The 24,823-nt window shown below is 55.4% G+C and overlaps 1 protein-coding gene across 3 annotated transcripts; it reads left to right on the plus strand.

Moving 5' to 3' along the window:
* Positions 1-842: 842 nt before the first annotated feature.
* GPR68 (G protein-coupled receptor 68) lies at positions 843-22,908 on the plus strand. Of its 3 annotated transcripts, none has more exons than XM_066276551.1 (2): positions 843-1,390; positions 19,263-22,908. In XM_066276551.1, the coding sequence occupies exon 2, from the start codon at positions 19,361-19,363 to the stop codon at positions 20,477-20,479; it is 1,119 nt and encodes a 372-aa protein (XP_066132648.1). In that variant the 5' UTR covers positions 843-1,390; positions 19,263-19,360; the 3' UTR covers positions 20,480-22,908. The 3 variants fall into 3 exon arrangements, with proteins under 3 accessions (XP_066132648.1, XP_066132650.1, XP_066132649.1); XM_066276553.1 differs by lacking the exon at positions 843-1,390 and adding an exon at positions 13,732-14,035; XM_066276552.1 differs by lacking the exon at positions 843-1,390 and adding an exon at positions 14,236-14,448.
* The last annotated feature ends 1,915 nt before the right edge of the window (positions 22,909-24,823 follow it).

Consider the following 24,823-nt stretch of genomic DNA (forward strand, 5'->3'; position numbering starts at 1 on the left):
GTTGGAAGCGCCCCAATTTCTTGTGCTATTTGCATTCTAATAGCTACATTTTTTTCAAAAGATACAATTTACCATAATATTTACCCAAGACACACTTTTAAGTTTAATCTTCACTATCAACAGTTTCTCCATCACTTTCTTAAGAGACAGACACTGAAGAAAACAAATCAAGCCCTGATTTGGTAACACTTGCCAATTTCAATATGGTGTAAATATTTTCACCACAGTTAATTTCAAGCTGCCAATATGGTGTCGCACAGGGGTGGGCAGAGATGTGCGGGGTCACCCTGGTCTATAATATCACTTCCAAAAAACTGGAAAGTTTTAACTATTTACTGCCTTTGTTTTTAATATAAATTATTTATTTAATGGCAGGTTTACAGAAGTTAATTTTTCATGATGGCTGTGTTTAACACCTGGCTGCAAAATTCCTGAAAACGCACCAGTCTGCTCTCACAAGCTGGTACGGGCTGGCAACCGCCCAGCACCAGGAGCACTGCCTTTTAGGGGTGGGCTGAAGGAGGGGACCACAAGTGAAAAGTGGCCAAAGAAGGTGTGTGGCAAGAGCAGAGCAGCGGGGCCCTGCAAGCTCGACAGAGCTGACCCCCGTCCCCGTTAGTATGGCAGGCACAGTGACCTTCCCACGTGGTCGCACAGAGAGGCCGTCTGGAAGCTGGAAACCGCCCAGGTGTCTCACTCCTTCCATCCTCCCTCCCTGCCCTTTTCCAGGGAGCAGAGCTGAAAGCGAGGGATCTGGGGAGGCTGACAGACCGAAGGCCTGGGGAAGCCATCACCTCCCCATCTATCCAGTGGGGCAGAGTAGACGACAGGAAGCCAGCCAGGAGCCTGGGGAGGGGGTTGGGTCCTGGCAGGGCCGGCCGCGCCTGGGCAGTGGTGGGGGCGTCCTTGCAGGCTCAGAAAGGTCATCCCCTTTCCAGGCTCTGGCTTTCCGGCCCAGCCCACTGAGGCCAGGCTCGCCCGTGCGGTCCGAGAGCTGGCAAAGGCGAAAGCAGCCACCTGCTCCGCGAGCCCCCTCCCCCAGAGACCGCGAATGAACGCGGGGAGTGAACGTCTGGGCCCCTGCGGTCTCCCCGCGGGGGAGCAATGGTCCTCCTGAGCTCGGCTGGAAGCCGCATCCTCCCAAGGCCTCGGGGACAGCTGCCCTGCGCCCGCCCGCCCGCCGGAGCGCCCGCCCGGGGCCTCCGCCCCTCGCTGCCTCCCGGTGGCGGCGCGGCGAGCCGGGGCCACTTCGCGCCACGCCCCCGCCCGGTCCCTGCTGCTGTTGCGGCCGCCGCGCCGCGCCGTCCCTCCCTTCCCGCCGGCCAGGGCCGGGCTCAGCCGGGTGGGACCCGTCCACCGCCGGGCTGCCTGCACAGGGGACCTGAGCGAGGTGAGTGCGCCGGCCAGCTCCGGTTGAACCCTGGGCAGCGGGGCGGGCAGCGCAGGGAGACCGCGGCTGCCGGCCGGGCGGTGGGAGGGGACCACCGGCCTTAGCAAGGCCGGCTTCCCAACATCTCCTGGAGGGGAAAATTCATAATCCAGTCTCTAGGATAAAGGCTTTTGGGGGGAGCGGAGGAGGAGGAGCGCTGGGAAGTGGGTCCCTGTCATTCCAGGGTCCGCCTGATAGTGCTTCTGGTGTCCAGGGACCTACCAGCACTTGGGGGGCATTTGGGGGCGCAGCAGGCCAAAGAGGGCTGCTCTGCCCAGTGTCCCTGGGGTGGAGGCGGATCTCAAAAGTCCAACACTGTCCAGGTTTCCTGGGGACGTGTCTTGACCTGCCTAACGGCTGCTCAGGCCCTCAGAAAGGCATCGCGGGAGAAGCCCAAAGGCCCAGCCCAGCGGAGGCTCTCCTGGGCTCAGGGCATCCAGTCAGGGCCGGGGAAATGCCATCCTGCCCTGGGTGGGGAGGGTGGCAAACTAGTGTCTACTAAACACCTGCTGGTGCTTCTGCCTTATCCCTTTTAACTGTCCCAATTCATCCCTCTGTTCACTGAAAACGGGCCCTCTGCAGGGCTCCACCCCCACTAGTACTCAGAGGGTTCCTTTTTTACCCACTGCACCATGCGCACCAGGCACTGGGAGCATTCCCAGGATCCCTCCTAGTGCCCCCTCAGGTTTCAGTTTAGAAGTCATCTCTTCCAGGAAGGCTACCCTGACTGCACTCCTCCTGATCAGGTGCTTTTGGACTTTGGGTTCCCACAGTATGGTGCTTCCCTCATTGTCCTTCAATCAGAGCTGTTGTCAGAGTGTTGTAATTGTTGTATTAATCCTAGTTTTCTCTTCTCAATCAGTTTCAAAAACTCTGCCATTCAAGTTTCATTTTATAATATATGTAAAGGAGGAAGAAATCTTCCTCTGCCTTCTCAAGTTCTTTAGGCTGGTCTAATTATTAAATCTGCATGAGACAGATTAACAAGAGAAAATAACCAAATTTATTAACATAAGTACACAGAGGAACGCGCACAGACAGGAGAGGTTCAAACACAGCAAAGGAAAATGAGGTACATATGACATTCTGAGCTAAGAATGAGGTAAGGTGCCACGGGGCTTCAGAGGGGGGAGGTCATTGCAGGATGATAAGAACAGCTGTTCAGTAATTAATTTGCCTTGTCCAATAGATAGGTTGTGTGTGTGTGTGTGTGTGTGTGTGTGTGTGTGTGTTTAAGTTATTTCTGGTGATAACTCTTGTTATGGGCAAGGCTCCTAATTCAAATTCTTCTATGGTAGTTAAGGGGGAGGCAGATGTTTTTCTTGAGCCTGTAGAATCTCCATTGCCTTTAGCTCAAAGTAATCCACATACACCTAGGAAGAAAAGAAACAGGGATGCATGTCCCATTATGCAGCCTGCCACCCTGAGGTGCGCACACTGTGATCAGCTCTGCTCTCTGGCAGCCTGCACGGGCCCTGATACCCACTGTGTGCTTCCCGGGCACAATGCAGAGAGTTCCTCAGAGGTCCCCTGAGGTGTCCCTGCTGCCTAGACCCCTGGCATGGGAGCCGTGACTCCAGCAACATCTCTTCCACGTCCCCTGAGCTCCTGCCCTCACCCCACAGCCCTCCTGGGTGTTCGTTCACAGCTCCTCTCCTCCACAGCCACTTAGCCACACAACCGTGCATGATAAATGGAGGGCGTGCAGGCCACTCGCTGTCCACAGGCTGTCTCCCTCTTCCTTTATTCCTGCCCAACTCCTGGGAGAGTTCTAAGAGTTTTATACTTACCAACTCATTGAATACCCACAACCACTCTGTGAGATACTGTTATTATCCCCATTTCATAGATAAGGAAACTGAGGCACAGAGAGGTCGTATAACTTTCCAAGGTCACACAGCCAGTGAAAAGAGCCAGGATTTGATCCATATTCCATAAGCAGGGGAACCAAGGCAGAGGCTGGTCAAGGCTGGTTAACAGCCCCAGCCTGGTGCACCCTGCTTCAGTCAGCCCGGCTCCCTTGTGTACCATCCCAGCCTGGCCTGCACCTGCACGTTTGTGCTCCTGGTTTCTATGTCAATGCAAATTCTTGAGAGCACCTTTACATTTCATTCTCACACTGATCTCCATTATTAACCCCATTTTAAAGAGGAAACAGGTTCAGGGAGGCTGTGTAACTTCCCAGAGCTCTAACAACCAGAAAGCAACAGAGTTGGTATTTGAAGTCAGATGCTCAGATGTTACCCCCCTTCTGCCAACTGCCTCACCCTGAGCAAGCCCAGCCTGAAGGCCTCCTCCAGGAGTCTGAAGTCCAGCCCAGGATGCAACCTGGGTCCCTCAGCCCTCTAGATGTGTGTGCTCACGCTTCATCTGGGCTGCAGCTGCCTCTCCACCAGCCTCAGAGTTTCCTGCCTTCGGGTGTCCGCATTAGTCACACTCTGAGCGCCGTGGACTGTCTGGCTGGCAGCGGAAGCAACGCGGCAGTGTTAATCGGGTCAGTCGTCTGATTCATCAGCTCAGGCCCGAGCCTGCTGGAGTGGGGTTGACACCAGAAAAAATTATCTCAGAAAAAATATAGCTGCCCACTGCCTGAAGCTGGCCTGGGAGGCGCTTGACTCCGCAGCGGGGAGGATTTCCCTCCCGGGAGGAAGGCTGTCTACCAGAATCTGGAGGCTGGAAGCCCTCGGGCAGGAAGCACAGGGCGGGCTGCAGGGTGAGCCCAGGGAGGAAGTAGGGACTCATCCTGCTGTTTGGGGGATAAAGAGAGCTTTCCTCTGAGGCTAGCCAGCTGCGCTAATTGGAAGAATGAATTGGGAAATCAGTAATTTTTGTTCTTTTAAGTAGAGCATCTGTGAGTCCTCCAAAACAGGCACACATTGTCCATTAGTGTGAGTTTGCAGTGAGGGCGCGCCTGGCCCATCCACTTCTGTAGCAGGTGGGCTCTTGGCAGGAAGTGGAGGCACAATCAGGCAGGGTGACGGGAGAGAAGTTAACACAGGGACAGTTTTCGGTGGTATTGATACGGTCCGCAGTGGTCGGCAAACCACGGCTCTTTGGCCCCTCAAGTGTGGCTTTTCCACAGAATACCACGTGCGGGCGCTACTTCAATAAGGAATGTACCTACCTATATAGTTTAAGTTTAAAAAATTTAGCTCTCAAAAGAAATGTCAATCGTTGTACTGTTGATATTTGGCTCTGTGGACTACTGAGCTTGCCGACCCCTGGAAGGAACCAGCGCCGGATGGTGTGGTGCCCTGGAACTGGCCAATCTCTGAGAAGCTGTTACCATGCCCAGGCCAGGAGGAAGAAGGGGGAAGGAGGGACTGTCACAGGAGCTGGTGACTTCAGTCCAGGGAGGCAGCCAACCTGAAGCCACGCCGGCAGGTGGATAAGTGCTCCCCAGACCCCGCTCGGCTCCATCCTCTGATCCCATTTGCCAAGCCCAGCGGAAGCCAGGTGGCAAGGGGCCCGGCGATATAATCAATGGAGCAGGGTGGAGAAGGGTGAAGACTGGATCCGACGGACCCAAACAAAGTCCTACCTGCCATGTGCCTCCGCGGACCTGACACTGGGAAAATGCAGATGCCGAGGCCAAAAGCCCACGAGGGGCTGGAAAAGGAGAAACGACACCAACGCCACGTATGCTGCATATGGAGACATTCTGACCACGTCCCTGGAGCCCAGCCCAGTGTGGGAGATGATTTTTGTGGGTAAGAAATACAGTTATTAGTACAGCGTCTCAAATCAGCATTGCATGAGCACGGGCCATAATTTACCATTCGGTCCAGGGAGGTTCTGGAAAACAATTTGTGCTTCATTCTGACTTAGTGAGCTGTGTGCTATTTGTAAGGGCAATGACTGGTTTTGTTTACAAAATGACAAATTCTGCTGCCCCTGCTAAGGACCAGACACCGAGAAACACAGCAATGAAATGAATCTCTTTGCTTCTCCACATCTCGCATTTTCTCAGGGAACGCGTGGCCCGAAGCACCAAGCCTGTACTCCACAGGCCCGTCCTGGACCTCTAAGTAACCGGGAAAGACGCCATGCTGTTCTGTCTCTAAAAAGAGAAGCACGAATCAACACAGAGCTTATTTTACTTGAAGAGTAGTTAGACTGTGAAAGGTTCTAGATATGTTTGAACATCTGTAAACAGAGACTCTGGGCCAGAAAAAGACAGGCAGGGAGACAGGGCCACCAAGTACTGCATACAGTGTCCCCCCACCCCTAAGTGTGCAACGTGGCAGCTCTAGCAGGATTCACTTTGAAATCGGCTTTCCACACAGCGGGCTCTGTACCCCTGAGAGTAAGTCGGAATTTTGGATCTGCAATTGATGATGGCGAGCTTTAAAACACCCCACTTTTTGGCCCTGGCCAGGTGGCTCAGTGGACTAAAGCATCATCCTGACATACCAAGGTCACGGGTTCGATCCTTAGGGCACATATGAAAAGCAGCCAATGAATGCACAAGTAAATGGAACAACTAACTGGAATAAGTTGATGCTTCCCTCTCATTCTCTTTTCCTCTCTCTGAAGTCAGTGAAGAAAGTTAAGACAGCCCCCTTCTTTCCTGGAGGGGTGGGTGAGGCTGAGCAGAATCACTGCAAGTCGGCTTCGCAGTCAGGACTCCGTTCAAGCCCTGGGTCGGCACTCAGAGCTGAGTGGCCTTCGACGATTCACTGAGCCTGTTTCCTGATCTGTGAAAAGGAGAGAATAGAGCTACTTGTTGGGATGAAAAGAGATTACTTATAAGCACTAAGGACACTCAGAAGATAAGAGCTATGTATGTGAAAGGGCATTTGCAGTGGGTAATAATAATAACAGCTGGCATCTATTGAACCCTGATATGTACTGGGTGTTGAACAAAGGGCTTTATTTATTTATTTATTTATTTATTTATTTTGTAACAGAGAGGCATAGGGACTTATCCAGGGTCACACCTTACTAGCAGGTAGCACAGGTGGGATCCAAATTCAGGCACTCTGGTTTTCAAAGCCAAACCCTTAACTGCTTTCAGTTTAACAATTTTTAAAAACCATGTATGCACTTTTATGCCATGAATAGTGAATCCAGAAAACTCTATTTGTGAAGCTTTTGCAAGTAGGAGAAATTTCAAAATGAGCACCAGAAAAAGAGGCCAATCCAGTCCCAGAGAAGAGCCTGCTGGGAGGTTGCCTGCATGTGCCCAGCAGGGAAAGCAAAATAATACCCCACCTCCCCATCTGCCTGCTCCCTCTGCCTTCGTGGGGGGATCTTTGCCTTCTTGCCCACTGTCCATTTCCTTCCATACTCACCTAGGGGCTCAGGTAGAAACTGTGGAGCTCTGAGCTGCCCAGAGGAGTTAGCAGAAAGTGAGACATGGCTGTCTTATCTCCCCTGCCCACACTCTGACTGCCCTACAACCCGAACCCCCGGCAGTCTGTCCTGACAACCAGCGCACAGCTTCTGCAGACTCCTCCAGCGACTGTCCCAGACTCTCACTTCACAAAGAGGAAGAGGGCGCCCTGCTCTGAGCCAGGCGCTGGGCAAGAATGTAGCCCATGCAGAGAGACAGCTGTGGGATAGTGACCCCAGTGGGCCGTGCAAAGAATGCTGGGAAGGGAGTCACTAAAGGGGCTCAGCACAAATTGCCTGGGACAAACATGGAGGCTCGGTAGGGGAAGTGACTTTCTGATCTTCAAAGGAGGCCAGGAGTTTGGAAGGTCTTTTGAGTGGAGAGGGCACAGTAGTGAATGTATGCAGATCTGGAAGAGCGAGAGGGGCTGAGAGTGAAAGAGCTCCAATGGCTCAGGATTGGATGCAGGTGGTGATGAGGCAGTGGACTCACGTGCCTGGGATCGAATCTCGGTGACTCGACTTATTACCTGTGTGACTTTGAGCAATTCCGCAACCTCTCTGTGCCTCATTCCGCCATGTGTAATAGTAGTATCTACCTCATGGAGTGGTGAGGATCAAATGAGTTAGTTCATACATTTAAGTGCTTAGAACAGTGCCTGGCACAAAGTATTCAAAAACCGGGTGCTGTGGATATCATTGTCAGCTGTGAGCTTGTGGGGCACAGGGCCCTCAGGCGTCTGTGAACTCTCAAGAAAACCGGCAGGAGAGCCGCTGTGCTGTCTCTGACCACCCCAGCGGCCGTAAGCACACTCGGGCCCTAGGAAGCACCTGCGCTCGGTGGGAGCAGGTGGAGAGAGGCTGGGCAGCAATCAGTAAGCAGCCTCCCCGAGCGGGTACTGCTGTGCGACCCAGAGCGCACGCGGTAAACTGGGGAGAAAGGCTGCTTCATGTACTCCTCCCAGCTTCTTCCCTACGGCTTCGGGGTGTCCTTTGCAGCTAAGCCCAGCCTGAGCCCACCCTGGCGGCTCCAGACCCTGTTCCTGGGAACAGGATGGTAGCTGGGGGCGGGGGTGCTGTACTTCCAGGACAGTTCTGCACCACCGGGTTTTCCCGGCAGGCGCCTAGCCCATGGCATGTGGTCAGCCTGCAAAGCAGGGCGCGAAAGGGCAAAGGTGGGTGCGTCGGCAAGGGTCGTGGGGGAAGGATGCGGAGAATCTGAGCATAATGTGACCCAGCGGTCCAAGCAGTAGAAAGGCCCGGTGGGAACGGACCCGCCCAGCGTCCCGGGCCACCCCACACCAGCAGCGAAGGAATCAGTGCCCACTCCGCTTGCCGTGCCGGCCGTAGGAAGGGACGCGGGCGACGGGTGGGTGGCTGCGGCCGGACCCAGGCCACACAGGTATGTCTCCCCAAAGCCGGTCCTCTTCCACTTGTCACGGTCTCGGGGGAATGTGGGGGGTGCGCACCAGGCAGGGGAAGCCGCGCGCGGGCGGCCAGCTCTGGGCACTTTCCGGCGCGGTCCCGCGCGCGGTGAGGGTACAGCCACGTGGCCCCGTGTGTTTGCGCGGGGGGCGGAGCGGGCGGCCAGGGGCGGGAGCGGCCGCGTGTGCACGTGCACGAACCTGGAGGTGGCGGCCAAGTGTGGGCGCGCCTGAAGGGGGCACAGCGGTTGTACGGCAGCCGCGCGGCCCGCCAGGTGTCTGCCTCCGAGCGCCGGCGCGTCCCCATCCCTCTTCCGGGTAGGGTGTCTCCGCTGCGGTTGTCGCCTGGTTTAGCAGCCACCCCCTCGGCTGGCTCCGTGGCCACCTGGTAATTAACTTCCAAATATATATGTATATAATAAGACAGCTAACCCTTCATTTTCCTGAGCTCGGCGGCACAGGTGACCCAAACATTTTCTTTCATTCCCCCAAATCTGTGCATCCCCGCTTAAACCAAGGACAGCTCATCGGACACTGGCCGAATTACGGAGACCCGAAGCTGGCCTATGATTGGCCGCTGCAGCGGCGGGTCGGGTCGCTGGTTGGCTGGGCCCCATGGCTGGCAATCGTGTAGACCCAGCTAATCCTCAGGCTGGAGAACCGTGATGCGTTGTCCAAAGGGTTCAGGAAGGAAGGCTCTTCGGGGTTTAGCAGTGGGCAGAGGAGAGACCACTGACTTGGAGCCAGTGGCTGTGGTACTTGCTGTGGCTGGGCCTCTCTAAAATGGAGAAATACTCGCTGTGGCCACCTCACAGCGTGGGTGTGTGCACAAAATTGCTGTGAGAATGGTTTGAACCTATACACATCTGAGATGATATGGTTATTACACTTTGCTTAACACTGTCCCTCTTCAGCTTCCAAAAGAAGGCAGGACGGAAAAGAACTGGGTTTAACAGAGGAAGCAGGGCCGGAGCAGTGTCAGTGCATTAGACTACAGGGACACGAGTATCTGCAGTTGGGAACGCAGTGCCAGAACCAGATGGCTTGGGTCCACATCTTAGCTCTTCTGCTTATGAGAGCTATTACCTTGAGATAATCTGTGAAATGGACATGACAGTAGAGCCTGCTTCTCAGTGTGGTTATGAGATCACACACATAAAAATCTGGCCGTAAAAGTCTTGCAGTGCCCCTAAATGTTAGCTTTATTCTCGGTATTTCCATTATGTTGCACCCTTCAGAGCACAGAGCACTCCATAGGGTGAGAAAACTCATCTAACAGGAAACAAAGAATGAAAAGCAGGTTTCATCCTTCCTAGCTGGCTGGTCTCAAACAAGAGACCTTACCTCTCTGAATAGATTGTGGGGAAAATCAGGATTATTATACACACCTCACAAAGTTGTTATAAAAATAAAACCAAGTAACCTTATGAATGAATACACCAGGTGATAAACCCTTAAGTGATTTTGGAGAAAGACAATACTTATGTTCTAGTTATCTATTGTTGCATAACAAACCAGCAGTGGCTTTAAATAACAGTACTCATCTGTTTTGCTCATGAATCTCTGACTTGGGCAGGGGTTGTTGGGTATGGGTTATCTCTGCTCCTTGCAGCATTAGCTGGGGAGACGCAGCTAGGGCTGGACGATCTTCTTTCAAGATCATGCAACGTGGGGTGAGCCCGTTGATTCAGGCTTCAGCTGGGGTTGTTGGCCAGGCTCTTGGTTCCTCTCAATGTGGGTCTCTTTAAGAGGCCACTTGGCCTTGCTCCCAGCAGGGTGCCTAAGTTTTAAGAGCAACATCCCAAGAGATGCCATCTCTTTAGACATGGACTCAGAAGCTGGCACAGGGTGGCTTCCACCTCATTCTTTTGCTCAAGCAGTCACAGAGCCCACTTAATTTCAAGGGAGGGGACCTAGAACCCATCTCTCAATGAGAACATCAAACAATTTCCAGCCATCTTGAATCTACCAAAACTTGAAAGTCTTCCTTTTTGCTTTTTTTCTTTGGGTGCTGTGGTAACACATTAAGTCATCTCTGCTAGAAGACCAGCAGAGATACAAACATCCCGACCGAGGGCCTTATCGCAGAGCCTGTTTGGGTCAGGATCAGGTTCTCTGGGCCGGCAGGGATGAGGGAGCTGGCATCCTATGTGGTAGCTTCTCTAGTATCTGTTTCCCTGGAACCTCTGAGGCTTCAGCCCCCAGCTCTGCCAAACCCATGCCTTTAGGACAAGAGAGAGAAGCCAGAGAGAGAGAGTAATATGGCTTCAGAAAGCTAGATTTTAGCAGGTGGCCTGGGCTGAAAGTAATTAGCATCTCTGCTGCCCTCAGGTCCCTGGAGAAGCCTGTTTGTTTTTCAAGAGGACTGTTGCCTGGATGTTTAGAGTGACTGTTGTCATACATTATTAGGTTATTAATTGATGGGTTGAAGCACTCCTGGTGGGAAGGCAGGCTGGTGGGGGCAGCATGCCTGCAGTTGCCATGGCAACCTTCAGGCCTGTGATTTGTGCTTCCGGCCTCAGCGCAGGAAGGATGCTCAAAGCTGCTCAGACCTCCTCAGACAGACATAGACTCTCCAAAGAGAAACCAAACACTTTCTTTTAAGAGTCGGCTTCCGTTGTCATGTATTTTCACACTACCACCCACACCCTCAGAGTCAAAACCAACCCTCTTCCTGTCGCCTGATCCCACATCCTGACTGTCACCCCCAGTTCCTTAGCTCCTCGTTCGACTTCAGCCACGCTGCCTTCCAGGTGGGCTGCAGAAGTAAATGGAATTTGGGTTCATTTTTTTCATTCAAATATTCAACCCATTTTTGTTGTGCATTTATTGCCGCAGAGGACGGTTCCCCCTGGCAGAGAACAAACCAGAGCCAGCTCCGTATTCCTGATGGAGCGCTTACCGTCTAGAGGGGAAGGTGGGCGTCAGCAAGTAATTGTACAAATTCCCCTGCATGGCAGTGGTAATTATTAAAATGCAGTTAATTCGGACCTTGACTTGAATCCCAGCTCTGGCCACTTACCAGGTGAGCCCAGGGTGATCACAAAGGTTCTTGAAAGTGGAAGAGGGAGGGCGACAGGAAGGTTGCAGTCAGAGAAGATGTGAACAGAGGCAGAGTGAAGTGGTGTGAGAAGGCCTCAGTCCCACTGCTGGCTTCGAAGAGCAAGGGGCCACAAGCCAAGGAGCGCTGGAAGCCTTCAGAAGCTAGGAAAGGCAAGAAAGTCTACTTTCCCCTAAACCAGCTCCAAATCAGTAGAGTAGCCATGGGGAATAAGGTAACGCATCTTACCGAGTTGGCCTGTCTGCCCTTCACCATCTCTAGGGTGAGTCAGACCGTGGGGCGGACCGCCGAGCCTGAGGGAGTGGTGCTGTCCCTCTGTCTTTAACCTCCGTCCTGTGACTACAGGCTTGCTACCATGCATGGCGCCACAAACTTGGGGCAGCCTCCAGAGTCCTCCCTGTGATGACCCCGGACTGCTTGGACCTCTGGGGGCCACTGGCTGCCCAAAGGCCTTGTGGCCTGGGACCCTGTTGCCCTCAGAGTGGTCTCCAGAACATTTCAGAAAGTTCTCCCAGCCCTTCAGAGCCTAGGTCCCTGGAGCAGATGTTTATGCTGGAGGCAGACCGGGCCCCAGGGTTCGGCAAGCCTTCTGGTCTGTCACCCCAGTGGGGTCTCCAGCGCTCCTTGACTGCTGTTGCTGGGGCTGAGAGAGAGAGAGATGGGGAAATGGGTTCAGGGGGCGAGCCTGGCCCCAGTTAGGCCCTTAGGTCTCTGCAGAGTGGAAGAAGCCACAGGCAGAGGCGGGCCCTGGCAGCCCTGTGAGGCCGCCCACCCCACCCGGCTCCAGCGTTCTCACCTTTCACTGAATGGCCCTTCTCTGCTCAGTGGCAGCGCCATGGTCGGGCAGTTCAGGTTTAAGGAGAGAAGTTTGAGTGGGGGAGGTGGGCCGGGGGCTTCTCTTGAAGCTAGGTGTTCATTATAAACTCACTACTTTCACGTAGTTGCAGGTTCCCTTGGAAAGCTTTGGGGTCGAGGTTATGGGTCTCCAGGACCCCTAGGTCACCGCCTGATGCTTGGTGTCGTCACAGTTTCTCATCTCCCCTGCCTGTTTTAGATCAAAGATGAAATCCTAGTGCCAGAGTGGAACATAGCTCGGGCCGTTCTCTCTCTTCCCGAGCGGGCATTTCACAGAGGACATGGGCTCAGCCAATTTGAGTAAAACTGAAGTCAGCTTCATCCCAGGTGCATCCCAAAGGCCCAGTGGGGAGCGCAAGGGGTCCCTGGCCCCGGAGAGAGGAGGGCCGCCCATTCAGATGACGGGGCGTACACTGTCGGCAGAGGGGGCAGGACGGCCTGGGGGCAGCTTGGGAGGCTTGGAGGAGAGGACAGGACACGGGGTTATCAGCGGTTCTTCCAGGTACAGACAGCGATGGGATGGGCAGCCTGTGTGTGCATGCCCTGTTAGGGGGCTGCCCGGTGGAGAGCCAGGGGTGCTCTCTGGCCAGTGTGCCCTGTGCATGCCCTATAGGGGGCTGCCCTGGGGAGAGCCAGGGGTGCTCCCTGGCCAGTGTGCCCTGGCTGGAGCCAGGCATTCACTACGAGGTCGACCTCGTAGTCCTAATCCCCCCATCCTTTCCACAACAGGACTAGAGCGATTTACTCTCTAGGACAGGGCCCACTGACCACATAACAGCAGGGAGCATGGACACCCTCAGTGCCCCACCCCCACGCACAGTGGGCGTTGGCTTCCTCCTAGTTCTAGCAACATACCCAAGGAGCAGCTCCCGAGGAGGGAGGAAGGCATGCCAAAATAGCATGGCGTCTGTTGTGGGCAGCAGCTTCCTGGAGTCACAGCTCTGTCGTTTCGCTGCAAGACCCTGACCAAGAAGAGCCTTTGCCTGGCTGGGCCTGAGTTTCCCAACCTGGATGACGAGGAGGCTGTGCTAGGGAGCCTGCCGGGGCCCCGTCAGCCCTGCTGGGTCGAGAGTCCCATCGGGGCGCCTGAGAGCCCGAAGACCCCTTGACACGGAGCCTGTGCTTGCTCCCCACGTGGGGCCGTGCTCTTTAAAAACACGGATGCTGCCTCACCCATGGCCCAGAGCGATGCCCTCACTCCCCTGGTCTGCAGAACAGGACCCAGCCTGCCTCCGACACATTCGTCAGTGCTTCTGTAGTGGCTGCCCACTGGGACTGCCCAGAGAACTTTTACAAACATCGGTGATGGCACAGCATCTGCAGGAAGTGGGATTTAATTCTGGGTGGGGCCTGGGCAGTGGTATTGTTTTTTTTATAAACTCCCCAGGTATTCTATAAAGTACGTGGGACCCACTGACCTGGATGTTGGTTGCTGGTGGCTGGAGGGTGACAGCCTGGGGGGAGGGGAGTGGAAGTGGGAAGAAGCAGCTTGCTTCAGGTCCTGGACTGTTGTCCTGCTATTCTCCCTGGGGTCCCTGGTGTACTCCAGTGACCTGAGTGTCAGCATGCCTGAGTGACTCAGGCGAGGACCCTGGGCGCAGGGGTTCAATGGCCTGTGTCTCCTCTCCGGGGATCCTGTCGGTAGAATTCGTGCACCCCACCTCTCCTGCATGGCCCCCAGCCCCCGAGGTCCACTGTCCCTAATCCAGGCTTTAGCATTCCCTGGAAGGGTGCTCCCTGCCTCTGGGGGTGTGGAAAGCAGGGCAGGCCCGCCTCCCTCATCCTGTGGCTGGCGAGTGTTCTTGGCAGCTGCCATCCTGACACCCTGATCTGATCAGACGGACCGACCACTGACGGACGGAGTTCACATGATTCTGCCTCAGCTCAGGAATGGACGGCCTCCCGCTGGGGTTTTCTAGACCAAGCTGGGAGGTACGTCCAGTCCCGGGAAATCCCTGGAGGGAAGTGTGGTCCTGACTGCAGGGTTGTGGGCACGGGGGTCCACCAGGCAGGGCGAGGTGCCTTTCGGCCCCTCCCTCAGCCCTCCAGGCTGCTGTAGGAAGTCGAGCTGTTTGAGGTCTGAGGGCAGAGCTCAGTGGGGAAGCAGTCACAGAGGACCCACGACTCCCCTGGGACAGCTCCCCTGAGCTCTGCCTGCTCCTCACCTGGCTGGGAGCCCATCGCCTTCCCGTGGGCCAGAGGCTGAGCAGGTGGGGTCAGTCCAACTGTTTCCAGACAGGATCATGACCCATTAGAGGGTCAGGAAATCAATTCAGTAGCTCATGACCTGCATTTAGAAAAGCAAAATAGAAGGGACACGATCAGAGTGTGTTGCAAATCATAGGGTAAGTATTGCTCTGGGGAAGTTTGTTGCTGTGTGCACACACTGTGTGTGTGTGTGTGTGTGTGTGTGTGTGTGTGTGTGTGTGTGTGTGTGTAGAATGTGTGTGCTGGGATACAGTGTTAAGTGCATTTGTTGCTTGTGGTTTGTGGCCCAAGGAGCTTTAAGGCAGCAAGTTGGCGCCTCCACGCCTAGATTCTGGACTCAGACCCACCGGACCTACTGGGTGAACTTGAGCCACTGCGTTAGCCTCTCTGGGCTTCAGGTTCTGTGACATGGGTGGGCAGTGCCAGTATCTCCTCACCCCAAGTCACAGTGACTTCCTGAGCCATAGAGAGCTGAACGTGGAAACGGTGAGGAGGCCTTTAGAAATGAGACTCTGTCTCATTGCGGCTGGAGCGAGGCTCCCTGGGGGCACAGTGACTAAGGAGAAATGCCGCCCGATTTCTCCTTCTGCCCCAGACGGAAATATTAACAGCCTCTGAAACAAACACTTTTAGGGAATGAAACAACCTTGTTTAAAGCATGTGGTGGTTTAACCAGATAAAGGAAGACAAGCTGGGCCTGCAGGAAACTCCCTGCCCTGTGGGCTCAGGGCCCCCTTGAGCAGGGCCACCGTGGCACCGTGAGTAATTGTCCGTGAGTCCATGTGCACTCCACGGAGAGACGGGTGATGGATTAGGTCATTGTTTATGTGCCCCAGCATGCCAGCCCTGGCACTCCTCCTGGCTGGGACCGTGCAAGGGGCTCTCACCTTGCACCAAAGAGGCCCTTCCTTTCTGGGCTTACGTTGTCATTGAAGTCCTCAGAGCCACCTCGTGCTGATGAGCACTTGTCTAAAGATTTGATCTGAGGTGTTGGGTTGCCTGTGTGTGGTCTCTGTCCCTTAGCTGGACGACGAAGTGTGAGGTCGGTGCAGCGGCCCTTGTTTTGGTCCTTTGCCCCACCCCGTCCACTTGGGCCCCAGGACTGGACGCACAGATTTCCTTCAGTGGGTGTAGAGGAATTGGTTGAGGAGGCGGAGCACCTCCAGGGGCAGGGGCTAGCCTGGGACTAAGTCTGGAGCCTGGCGAAGCCTGGAGGTGGAGGGCCGCCTCTCGGGGACAGTCATGACAGACAGAAAGAGGGCTGGCCTACCACCCTGTAACTGGGACACTGAGCAGGTTGGTTCGTCTCTCTCTCTCTCTCTCTCTCTCTCTCTCAGCCTCAGCTTTGTGTTTGCATCTGTAAAATGGGCACTGAGAGGAGCGGAGTTGAGAGGAAGGTGCCTGGCACCTGGAGGGCGCTCAGCAGATAGGAGCTGGCCCCTCCGTCCCGTCTACAGCCTCTCATTTACCAAACACTTTTGTGTCCACTGTGTCTTTTGACTATTGAGGAGTGAGATTCCTTTGGAGACCAGCTAGAGAAGGGCCACTGTGGCTAGGTATAGTTTGCACATGGGGATGCCTATCCTCAGGGTCTGGGAGAAGGGGGGACTGGCTGTGACAGACCTGGGGGGAAAGCAGGGCTCTCTGAGCCACTCGGGCAGCCTGAGCAGGTGCCAGGCTGCCGGGGACAAGGCTGCAGTGATTGCTTCTCATCATTTCTGTTTCTGTTCATGGCGTCTCCACTGCCCCAGCACCCAACCTCACACCCTCTCCGCGCCCCAGCCGTCTGCCCACCTGCCAACCCATCATTCATCCATCCATCTACCCACTAAACCGTCCATCTGTCCATGTACCTGCCACTGATCCGGCCGTTTACTCATCTCTACTCGTGACCCCTCATCCATTCATCTGCCTGTCCATTCACCCATTCACCCACCTGGTCATCCACCTAACAAATTATTTTTGAGAGCTTATAAGGACTTAGCACTGAGGAACATCTCAGATTTGTCCCTAACTCTTCCCCACCCCCTTTTAAGTAGTTCTTAGTTACTGCAGCCTCTGTCTCCTCTCTGCCACGCCCTCCGCACACCTAGGGCCAGTCATGCCAGCCGCTTTCTTTGCCCGGAAGGAACCCACGCTTTCTCTCTTGGATTTGGTCTGTTGCACGCATGGTTTCTATAGGCAGACACGCCCCTCTGCTCCGGCAGCTCCTCCCCCTTCTGTTAGTCTTAGCGTGCCTTGCTGCTCCGGGAGGCTTTTCTGGCTGGGTTAGGTTCTCCCTAATGAACTCCCTTAAAATCCTGGGCTCTCCTGAGAAGCTGGTTCACGTATCTTCTCCCCGCTCCCAAGAGACTAAAAGCAACTTGAGCTGCACTAGGAGCCAGTGTCCCGAGCGGTGCCTTCCATATGATAGATACTCTATAAGTATGCGTGGTGTGAATGGATAGTGAGTGGGTTAGTGGGTGGATGGATGAATGGATGCATTAGAAAGCCATTAAAGGGTGTGAAGCCGGAGTGATTAGGTTAGACTGGTGTCACAGAGGAGGGCTCTGAGGGTGGTGAGGCGGAGACAGGGAATCTGACAGGAGGCCGTGGCACTGATTCCGGGGAGAAAGTCTTGACCAAGCCAAACTGGGGCGGTGGTGAGGGGGCTGAAGAGGAGAAGACGGACGTGGGAAATACTCAGGAATTTAAAATGGCAGTCTGGGTAATTAAGCAGATGCTGTGGATGAAGGTGAGGGAAGAAGCCGAAGGCCATTTCCTAGTGGCGAAATGACGGAATCCGGGTGGGCCTCTCTGAGCGTGTCTGGGGGGGAGCAGGAAGCTGGTTTTACCAGCCTTCCACCTGGGGGAGGGTGATGAGGTCTGGGAGCCGTGAGAGTGTGGAGGGGGTCGAAACCACAGAAGAGATGTCGTCCCCCAGAGAGTGCATGTGGAGTAAAAAAAAATGAGCCAACGTTCAATAGAAGTGGGCGGGGTGGACGGTAGCTCCCACCGTACACTGCCTCTGGTGGCAGTCTTTTGTACCTGTGACCTTCCTGTCTCACAGGATTGGAGGCTCCCTGGGGTGCGGGCTATCTCTTCCTCATCTCTAGGTCCCCTGTGTCTAGTCTGGTGCTGTGAACATTGTAGATGCTCCTCAAATACTTGTTGAATGAAACCCAGAGGTGCTGGACTACTGCGCAAGCTACTCCATCTCTTTGGGCCTCAGTTTCCTTTTCTCTAAAATGGGAGAATAGCAAGGCTGTTGTGAAGCTTGGGCAGAGGTGAGATGTGCAGTGCTCTGTGAACGGAAAGATTCGGCAGCTGCGCTGTGTAAGGACAGTCAGTGTGTTCTGAAATACATTCAGTCACTGTATCTTGGAAGCCTGAATCAGGCTGTTGATCTCCCAAAGGCTGAGTCCTGGTTCTGACCACAAGGTTCGACTGGTCTTAAGTTCCCCTTCGAGCCACCTCTACTCCCCAGCCTGGGAACTCATGTAGGACCCTAGCCTGGAGCAAACCCCAGACCTTCTGGACCTCTGAGTCCCTTACTACTCAGTGTGACCCGTGGGCTAGGGGCACCAGCATCACCTGGGAGGCGTGTGGCAAACGCTCCGGCCCCAACTCAGACCCACTGAGCCAGAGGCTCTGGAGGTGGGGCGCCGTGATCTGTGTAGCAGACCCTCTGGGACTCAGGTGCGCCCACGTTCAAGGAACACTGTCCGGAATACCCAAACCATCTTTTTGCTCTGAAGTGAACGTAGGAGGTACTTTCAACATAGTAAGTTGCCCTGCAGGGTTGACTATTTGTGACTTTGATGGCCGAACTTTACTTATTGTTGGCCTAGGAAAGAGGAAGCCACAGCCATTGTCTCAGCCCACCCCACACGTGTACACTCACACTAATAAACAATGGGCCTCTGGTGACTCTCCAGGAATTCTTAAGACCTGACAGGACATGTTTTTGCTGTGGCTTCACGTGCCCTGTTTTATTGACATGTGGGGGCCTGTGTTTATGAATGAGTTTTATCTTCCTGTGGGTGGATTGTATCTACTACAGAGAACCTGGCACGCAGGGTGGGTGCCCCTGGGGACCGTTCGGGGACCCGTCTGCTGTCGACTTTCTGCCGTGGAAGCCAGGTGAACCATTTGGCCCTGCAGGTGTGGGCTTGGGATTCACGGACAGGAGAGCCAGCAAGAGGAAGGCAGGTAGGGCCGGATCCTGACTCAGTAGGCTGTGGGCGGAGCGCAGGGTCACAGGCCCAGCTGGCCCACTCCCCTTCCTCTCACCATCAAAACATAGAATGCTGTGACTGTGAATGGCCCTTATTGTTATCGAAGGTGGTGGCTGGGCCCTCACTGTTGCGTGTAGGTTGGAACTGACCTTCATCTTCAGCTTTCCTTGGAGAGCTAGGCTCAGGATGGGCTGAGCTCACAGGACCAGGGAAATAAACAAGGGACGGGAAGCCAGGGACAGAGGGTGGAGAGACACAGACCACAGTCAGATGTTCTGGTTGAGTTGGGGTGGGTTGGCTGGGTGGGCCATCCTCTAAATTAAGGGAGGCACTTGGAACAGTGCCCGACACACAGTAGGTGCTGTATCAATAGTTTTTTGGGAGGGTTTTTTGTTTGGGTTTTTTTGTGACAGAGACGGAGAGAGTCAGAGAGAGAAACAGATAGGGACAGATAGGAAAGGAGAGAGATGAGAAGCATCAATTTTTTGTTGTGGCACCATAGCTGTTCATTGATTGCGCTCTGATATGCCCCCTTGACCAGGGGGCTACAGCAGACCAAGTGATCCCTTGCTCAAACCAGCGAGCTTGGACTCAAGCTGGCGACCTCGGGGTCTCGAACCTTTGTCCTCCGTGTCGCAGTCTGAGGCTCTACCCACTGCACCACTGCCTGGTCAGGCAGTGCTGTATCAATGTTAATCCTGTGAGTCTGAGCCTTTCCTGCCTTTGACTTTCAGAAGCTCCCCGTCCACCAATGAGGCCAGCCTCTGGTACAGCTTGAACCGCCTCCCATAAACAACATGGCAGCAGAGAGACAGGCCCATTCCCTGAGCCCATGAGGGGCGAGGCCCCTTCAGGCCCGAAGATGGGGAACATCACCGCCGACAACTCCTCCCGTTACTGCGCCATCGACCACACCATCCACCAGACGCTGGCGCCGGCCGTCTACGTCACCGTGCTGGTGGTGGGCTTCCCCGCCAACTGCCTGTCCCTCTACTTCGGCTACCTGCAGATCAAGGCCCGGAACGAGCTGGGCGTGTACCTGTGCAACCTGACGGTGGCCGACCTCTTCTACATCTGCTCGCTGCCCTTCTGGCTGCAGTACGTGCTGCAGCACGACAACTGGTCCTACGGGGACCTGTCCTGCCAGGTGTGCGGCATCCTCCTCTACGAGAACATCTACATCAGCGTGGGCTTCCTCTGCTGCATCTCCATCGACCGCTACCTGGCCGTGGCCCACCCCTTCCGCTTCCACCAGTTCCGCACCCTGAAGGCGGCCGTCGGCGTCAGCGTGGTCATCTGGGCCAAGGAGCTGCTGGCCAGCGTCTTCTTCCTGCTGCACAAGGAGGTGGTGGAGGACGGGGACCGGCACCGCGTCTGCTTCGAGCACTACCCGCTGGAGTCGTGGCAGCGCGGCATCAACTACTACCGCTTCCTGGTGGGCTTCCTCTTCCCCCTGTGCCTGCTGCTGGCCGCCTACCGGGGCATCCTGCGGGCCGTGCACCGCAGCCACGGCACCCAGAAGAGCCGCAAGGACCAGATCCAGCGGCTGGTGCTCAGCACCGTGGTCATCTTCCTGGCCTGCTTCCTGCCCTACCACGCGCTGCTGCTCGTGCGCAGCGTCTGGGAGTACAGCTGCCACTTCGCCAAGGGCGTCTTCGATGCCTACCACTTCTCCCTGCTGCTCACCAGCTTCAACTGCGTGGCCGACCCTGTGCTGTACTGCTTCGTCAGCGAGACCACCCACCGGGACCTGGCCCGCCTCCGCGGGGCCTGCCGGGCCTTCCTCACCTGCTCCAGGACGGGCAGGCCCAGGGAGGCCTACCCCCTGGGGGCCCCCGAAGCCTCCGGGGGGAAAAGCGAGGAGCCCGAGGTGTTAAGGAAGCTGCACTCAGCCTTCCAGACCCCTAACTGCCCTGGGGGGGCAGGGCCCCCCGCAGCTGAGCTGGCCTAGCCAGTCTCCCACATGTGGGGTGAAGGGGTCCCTGAGCTTGCCGGCCCGCTGCCACCCACTTTGCTGAGTGCAGGTGCCTCTTTCTGCTGGAGGGGACAGTGCCCGGGGTCCCCTCTCTGGTTCCGGGGAGCCTGCTGAGCCCGAGGACACGCCCTATGGGCTCATGGCGCCTTCTGCTGCAGGCGGGGCTGCTGTCCCCTCTGGGAGGTTTTCAGAGACTCGGCTGGGGGAGTGCAGAGGGCAGAGGCGTTGGCAGATGAGGGTGGGCACCTAAGTGTGTACCTGCCTGGGCCTTCCAGTGCCATTGTTGTCACAGATGCCACCTGTCCAGATGTACAGGTGTTATCTGAGGAGGTGACACAAGCTGTATGGTCATCGTTAACGCTTGAGGCCTACCCCAGGAAGGCCTCCGTCAGACCCGGGGAGGAAGATGCGTGCAGCCAGGAGTCTGGGTGGGAGAAGGAATGTGGGGAGGCACTTGGGGCACTGGGAGACTGCATGAGGGGGCAGTGAGGGGGATGACTGGCAGAGGAGGGACCCCAGCACACAATTTCATAGGGAGAGCCAAGCAGACTCCCCAAGCTCCAGAGCTGATGGAACACAAATCTCAGGGCTCCCCGGGGCTCCTGGGACAATGTCTGTGGTCCTTTAAAGTCAGTTCTGAAGTACAGTGTCAGGACGGAGGCCCAAAGCCAGCGTGTTTGATCGAGCTCCCCGACACACAGAGTCCCTTGAATTAGGGCCTGTTACTGTCTGCCCGGGAGCGCCAATCCTGGAAACCTGCGAGTGTGTGTCCATGTTTAAAATCCAGGGTCTTCATGACAGCTGAATGCCAACACTGAGGCTAGGGTCCTGTGACTACTGGGAGTGTCCCCAACCCAGGTCTCTGCCTCTGGCCCCTGCCCAGAGCGGGGCATGGCATTCTCCACGAGTTCTCAAATACAACAAAACAGGGATGCCTTCCCTACCATCTCCGCCCAGAGCCCCCCTGTGGTGTAAACAGTCCCCTTAACGAAGACAGGGGGCTGCCCCGGGCTCACCTTGCCTTCTCTGTTCTCCTGCCCTGCCCCTCTGCCAGATCTCCCACCTTGCCCACCTGGACAGTGAGAGTGGGCCTGTGGGCCACATGTAGCCCCAGGTACTGACCGCCCCCTTTTATCCTGTCCTGGGAGGCTGGGTACCAGCTCAGCTCTCTTGCAGCTTTGTGCTGACCATGTTGAGCTACTGCCCTGGTGAGCATACCAGGTTCCAGAGAGCTTATTACCGTTCCAAGGACCTGCCCTTCTTAACAGAAATGCTAGCCCTTCAGATGTCCTAGTCGGTGGGCTGGGGGCCAGCTCTCACTTTCCTGGGATTTGAATTCCTGACAGACAAGGGGCTCAAGTCTGGGAGGGACCAGGGATGGGGATCTAATAGAAGCTGGCATCTGTAGAACATTTCTGGAAGCTGCTAAAGGGAGGGCCAGGGAGAACATCTATCTTTCTTCCTGCCTCTGCCCCTGCCCCTCTCTACGAGGGATGCCCGAGGCAGACAGCCCAGGTAGGCTGCCCCAGGGAAGTGGATCCAGGGTTACACTAGGCTCTGACTGGGAAACACCTGCCCAGCTCCACATGGATGGTCTCCCATAACCTGAACAGGTTATCTTCCCCTTCCTGGAGGAGGAAGTGACCCGGTCTGACGGTGGCCGAAATGGCCACACAACCAAGGACAGCCCACGCGCCCCAGCCAGGATCTCACTGGGACAGCGGCGCTGGTTTGAGCCCTCCGTGCCTCATTTCAAACTTCTCCTTGTTCTGACCTTAAATGCCGGCGTTCCCACTGGGATGGACTGGGGTGAGCTGAGGGCGGTTCCATTTACTCTAGAGAGTTGTATTTTCACATTGTCCTCCTTTTATGCCAAATGTGTATGTGTGTCAGACTGTGTGGTGGAATTATATAGCAAACGTGAGCCTTCAAATAAAACAAAGTAACTAAAACAAAGTAACCAGCCCAGCTGGAGTGTGCCCGGTCCCTCTGGGGAAGGAGGGTCTTCCAGCACCAGGGGGATCAGAGGGCCCTTCAAAAGCCCAGTGGAGTCAGGAAGGTCAAGGGGTTGACTTTCTCGTGGAAAACCTGAACAAGAGCAATCAGGGGATTTGCCCTTGATCGCCCAGCGGTGTTCAGGGTGGGCTGAGCCCACAGTGAAGTGGGCCTTGCCTCTCGCCTCTCGAGATGCGCTGAGTGTCTTCAGCTCTTCAGAACTTGTTGCAGACCCTCCCTGGGACCTCACCTGGACACTTCCCCTTTGTGGACGGAACCCGGCCCTGTGGTTGGAGAATAGTGCTCCTTGGGTCCTTGGACACAGGACCCCTTCTACGGCCCGCTGAAAGCCGCTGCCCACAGAGGGAGGGGGGTGGATCAGATCACCCACCCTTCACCCGGGAAGGTGACCCAGGCAGGAAGGCCCGCTGCGTCATCTCGCGGGGGCCGTCCGCCCTGCTTGGGTTTTGTCCGGGGAGGTCCACAGCTGTCGGCAGTCTGGAGCATCTGCTTGGTGGCGGCAGGCTCCATGTTTATGACGGGGGATTAACTGCATCATATTAAAATGTAACTTTGGTTTTAGTCACTTAATCCTAGTCTGGATCAGATTCCTGGAGTCCTGAAGTGTTTTCGGAAGAGTCGATCCTTCTTCCAAACACACTAAGGACCTTAAGACACAGAGAAGTTTGGGATTCCTGTCTATCCTGAGAGAGTGGGCGGAGGAAAAGGCCAGCTGGTGTGGACGGGAGGTGGCAGAAGCCATGAGATGCCTTCCTTCTGGACCAGGGTCGCTGACAAACTGAGGCTCATCTTCCTGTTTATACACCGCAGTCTGTGGGTCGGCCAGACGGGGAGAACTCGGTGTCCCCATCCGCTGCTCTGCTCAGCTGCTGCGCTCCTCTGACGAGTCCGACCCAGGCACAGCCAGATCTGGCCCTCTTGGGTCCATGCTTTTCAGAAAAAAACTGCTTCTTACAGCTGGTGAACCTGCAGTCTCCCAGAATCCATCGGGCAGGACAGCAGTCTTTGATGGCAATGGTGCCCAGTGGGGAAATGGTGGGATTTCAAAGTCCATTTGCTTTATAATTCAACAACTATCAGAAGGATGCTAGGAGATTAGACATAACACATCAGTGCTGGACTATACCACAAATACCATGGAAGTCAATGAATTATTCCATGCGTCTGTGTGTCCCCCAAATGATGGTCCAGTTGTTCAACAGATACTGGCAATGACACTCATTTGCTACTACTCAAGGCAGTCCTTACAAGGTTGGGCAGACAGTATTAACTCCTGATGAGCCAAAGTGGAACCACTTTTCCCACTGGCCTGAGATCTGGCCTCTGGAGCCACGTGACCCTACAGGGAGTGGTATTTGAGACAATGCCGGTACCCTGCTTCTCAATGTTCCCCCTCCCAAGCTCGTGGGCAAGGCTGCTGTGTACAGTGGTGTGTACCCACCAGGGGACAGTGCCTTAAAAGTCTGTCTCCTGCTGATGCGGAGTCCAATGGGTGGCTGCTTTCTGACAAGTCTTCCCAGCTGCGTGACGAGGCAGCCCTTGGCCAGAGGACAGCCGGGGGGCTGAGGAGCCCTGGCACCCGCCCCCTTAGCTGGTTTTCTTGCCTTTAAGTCCCACCTGCCGGCTCTATGGGACACACGCACCTTGATGTGCCCGTGGTCTCCAGCCTGTCCTCGAACACCCACAGAGCATCTATCCCAGGCACTCTGTACCAGGATCTGTCATCTGCCCCCACCCCCAAACTCCCGGAAATGCCCAGGATGCTCTCACATGCCCCGTGAGGCTATCCTGGCAGATGTCCCAGCCCACCTCCAACCCCACCATGCAAGAACAAGGTCACCTCTTGCCCCCCTATAACCAGCTTCTCCAGGTGGCAGCCATGCCACTCCACACATGGCCACAGTCCCTCCCCCAAAGCAGAGCCAAGACCAGGGCAAACCTGAACGAAACTTTATTGAAGGCGTGAGCAGGAGTCAAATTGTGGAAAAGCATTCAAACCGGATCCTAGAGCTCAGAGCTCCCGTGGTCCCTGGGCTGGACCTGCTAAGGCATCTTCTCCTGGCGCTCCCTCCCACCTCAGCCCCTGCTGCAGGGCCGCCGGCCTGCCTCCCCCCAGAGCCAGGACCCCCTGCTCCCAGCCTTCTCTGAGTTCTACCTGGGTCTCAGCCTTTTCCCCAAACAGCTTAATCATCTCCCCACGAACTTCTGCCCACAGTGAAGATAACCTATTACATGGTCATGCCTCAAACTTCCCCATGCTGGAACCGAATTCTGCTATGACTGTTGCAAAACCAAAGGCACATT

The sequence above is a fragment of the Saccopteryx bilineata genome, chromosome 4 (genome assembly GCF_036850765.1).
Source record: "Saccopteryx bilineata isolate mSacBil1 chromosome 4, mSacBil1_pri_phased_curated, whole genome shotgun sequence".
NCBI classification, from domain to species: domain Eukaryota; kingdom Metazoa; phylum Chordata; class Mammalia; order Chiroptera; family Emballonuridae; genus Saccopteryx; species Saccopteryx bilineata.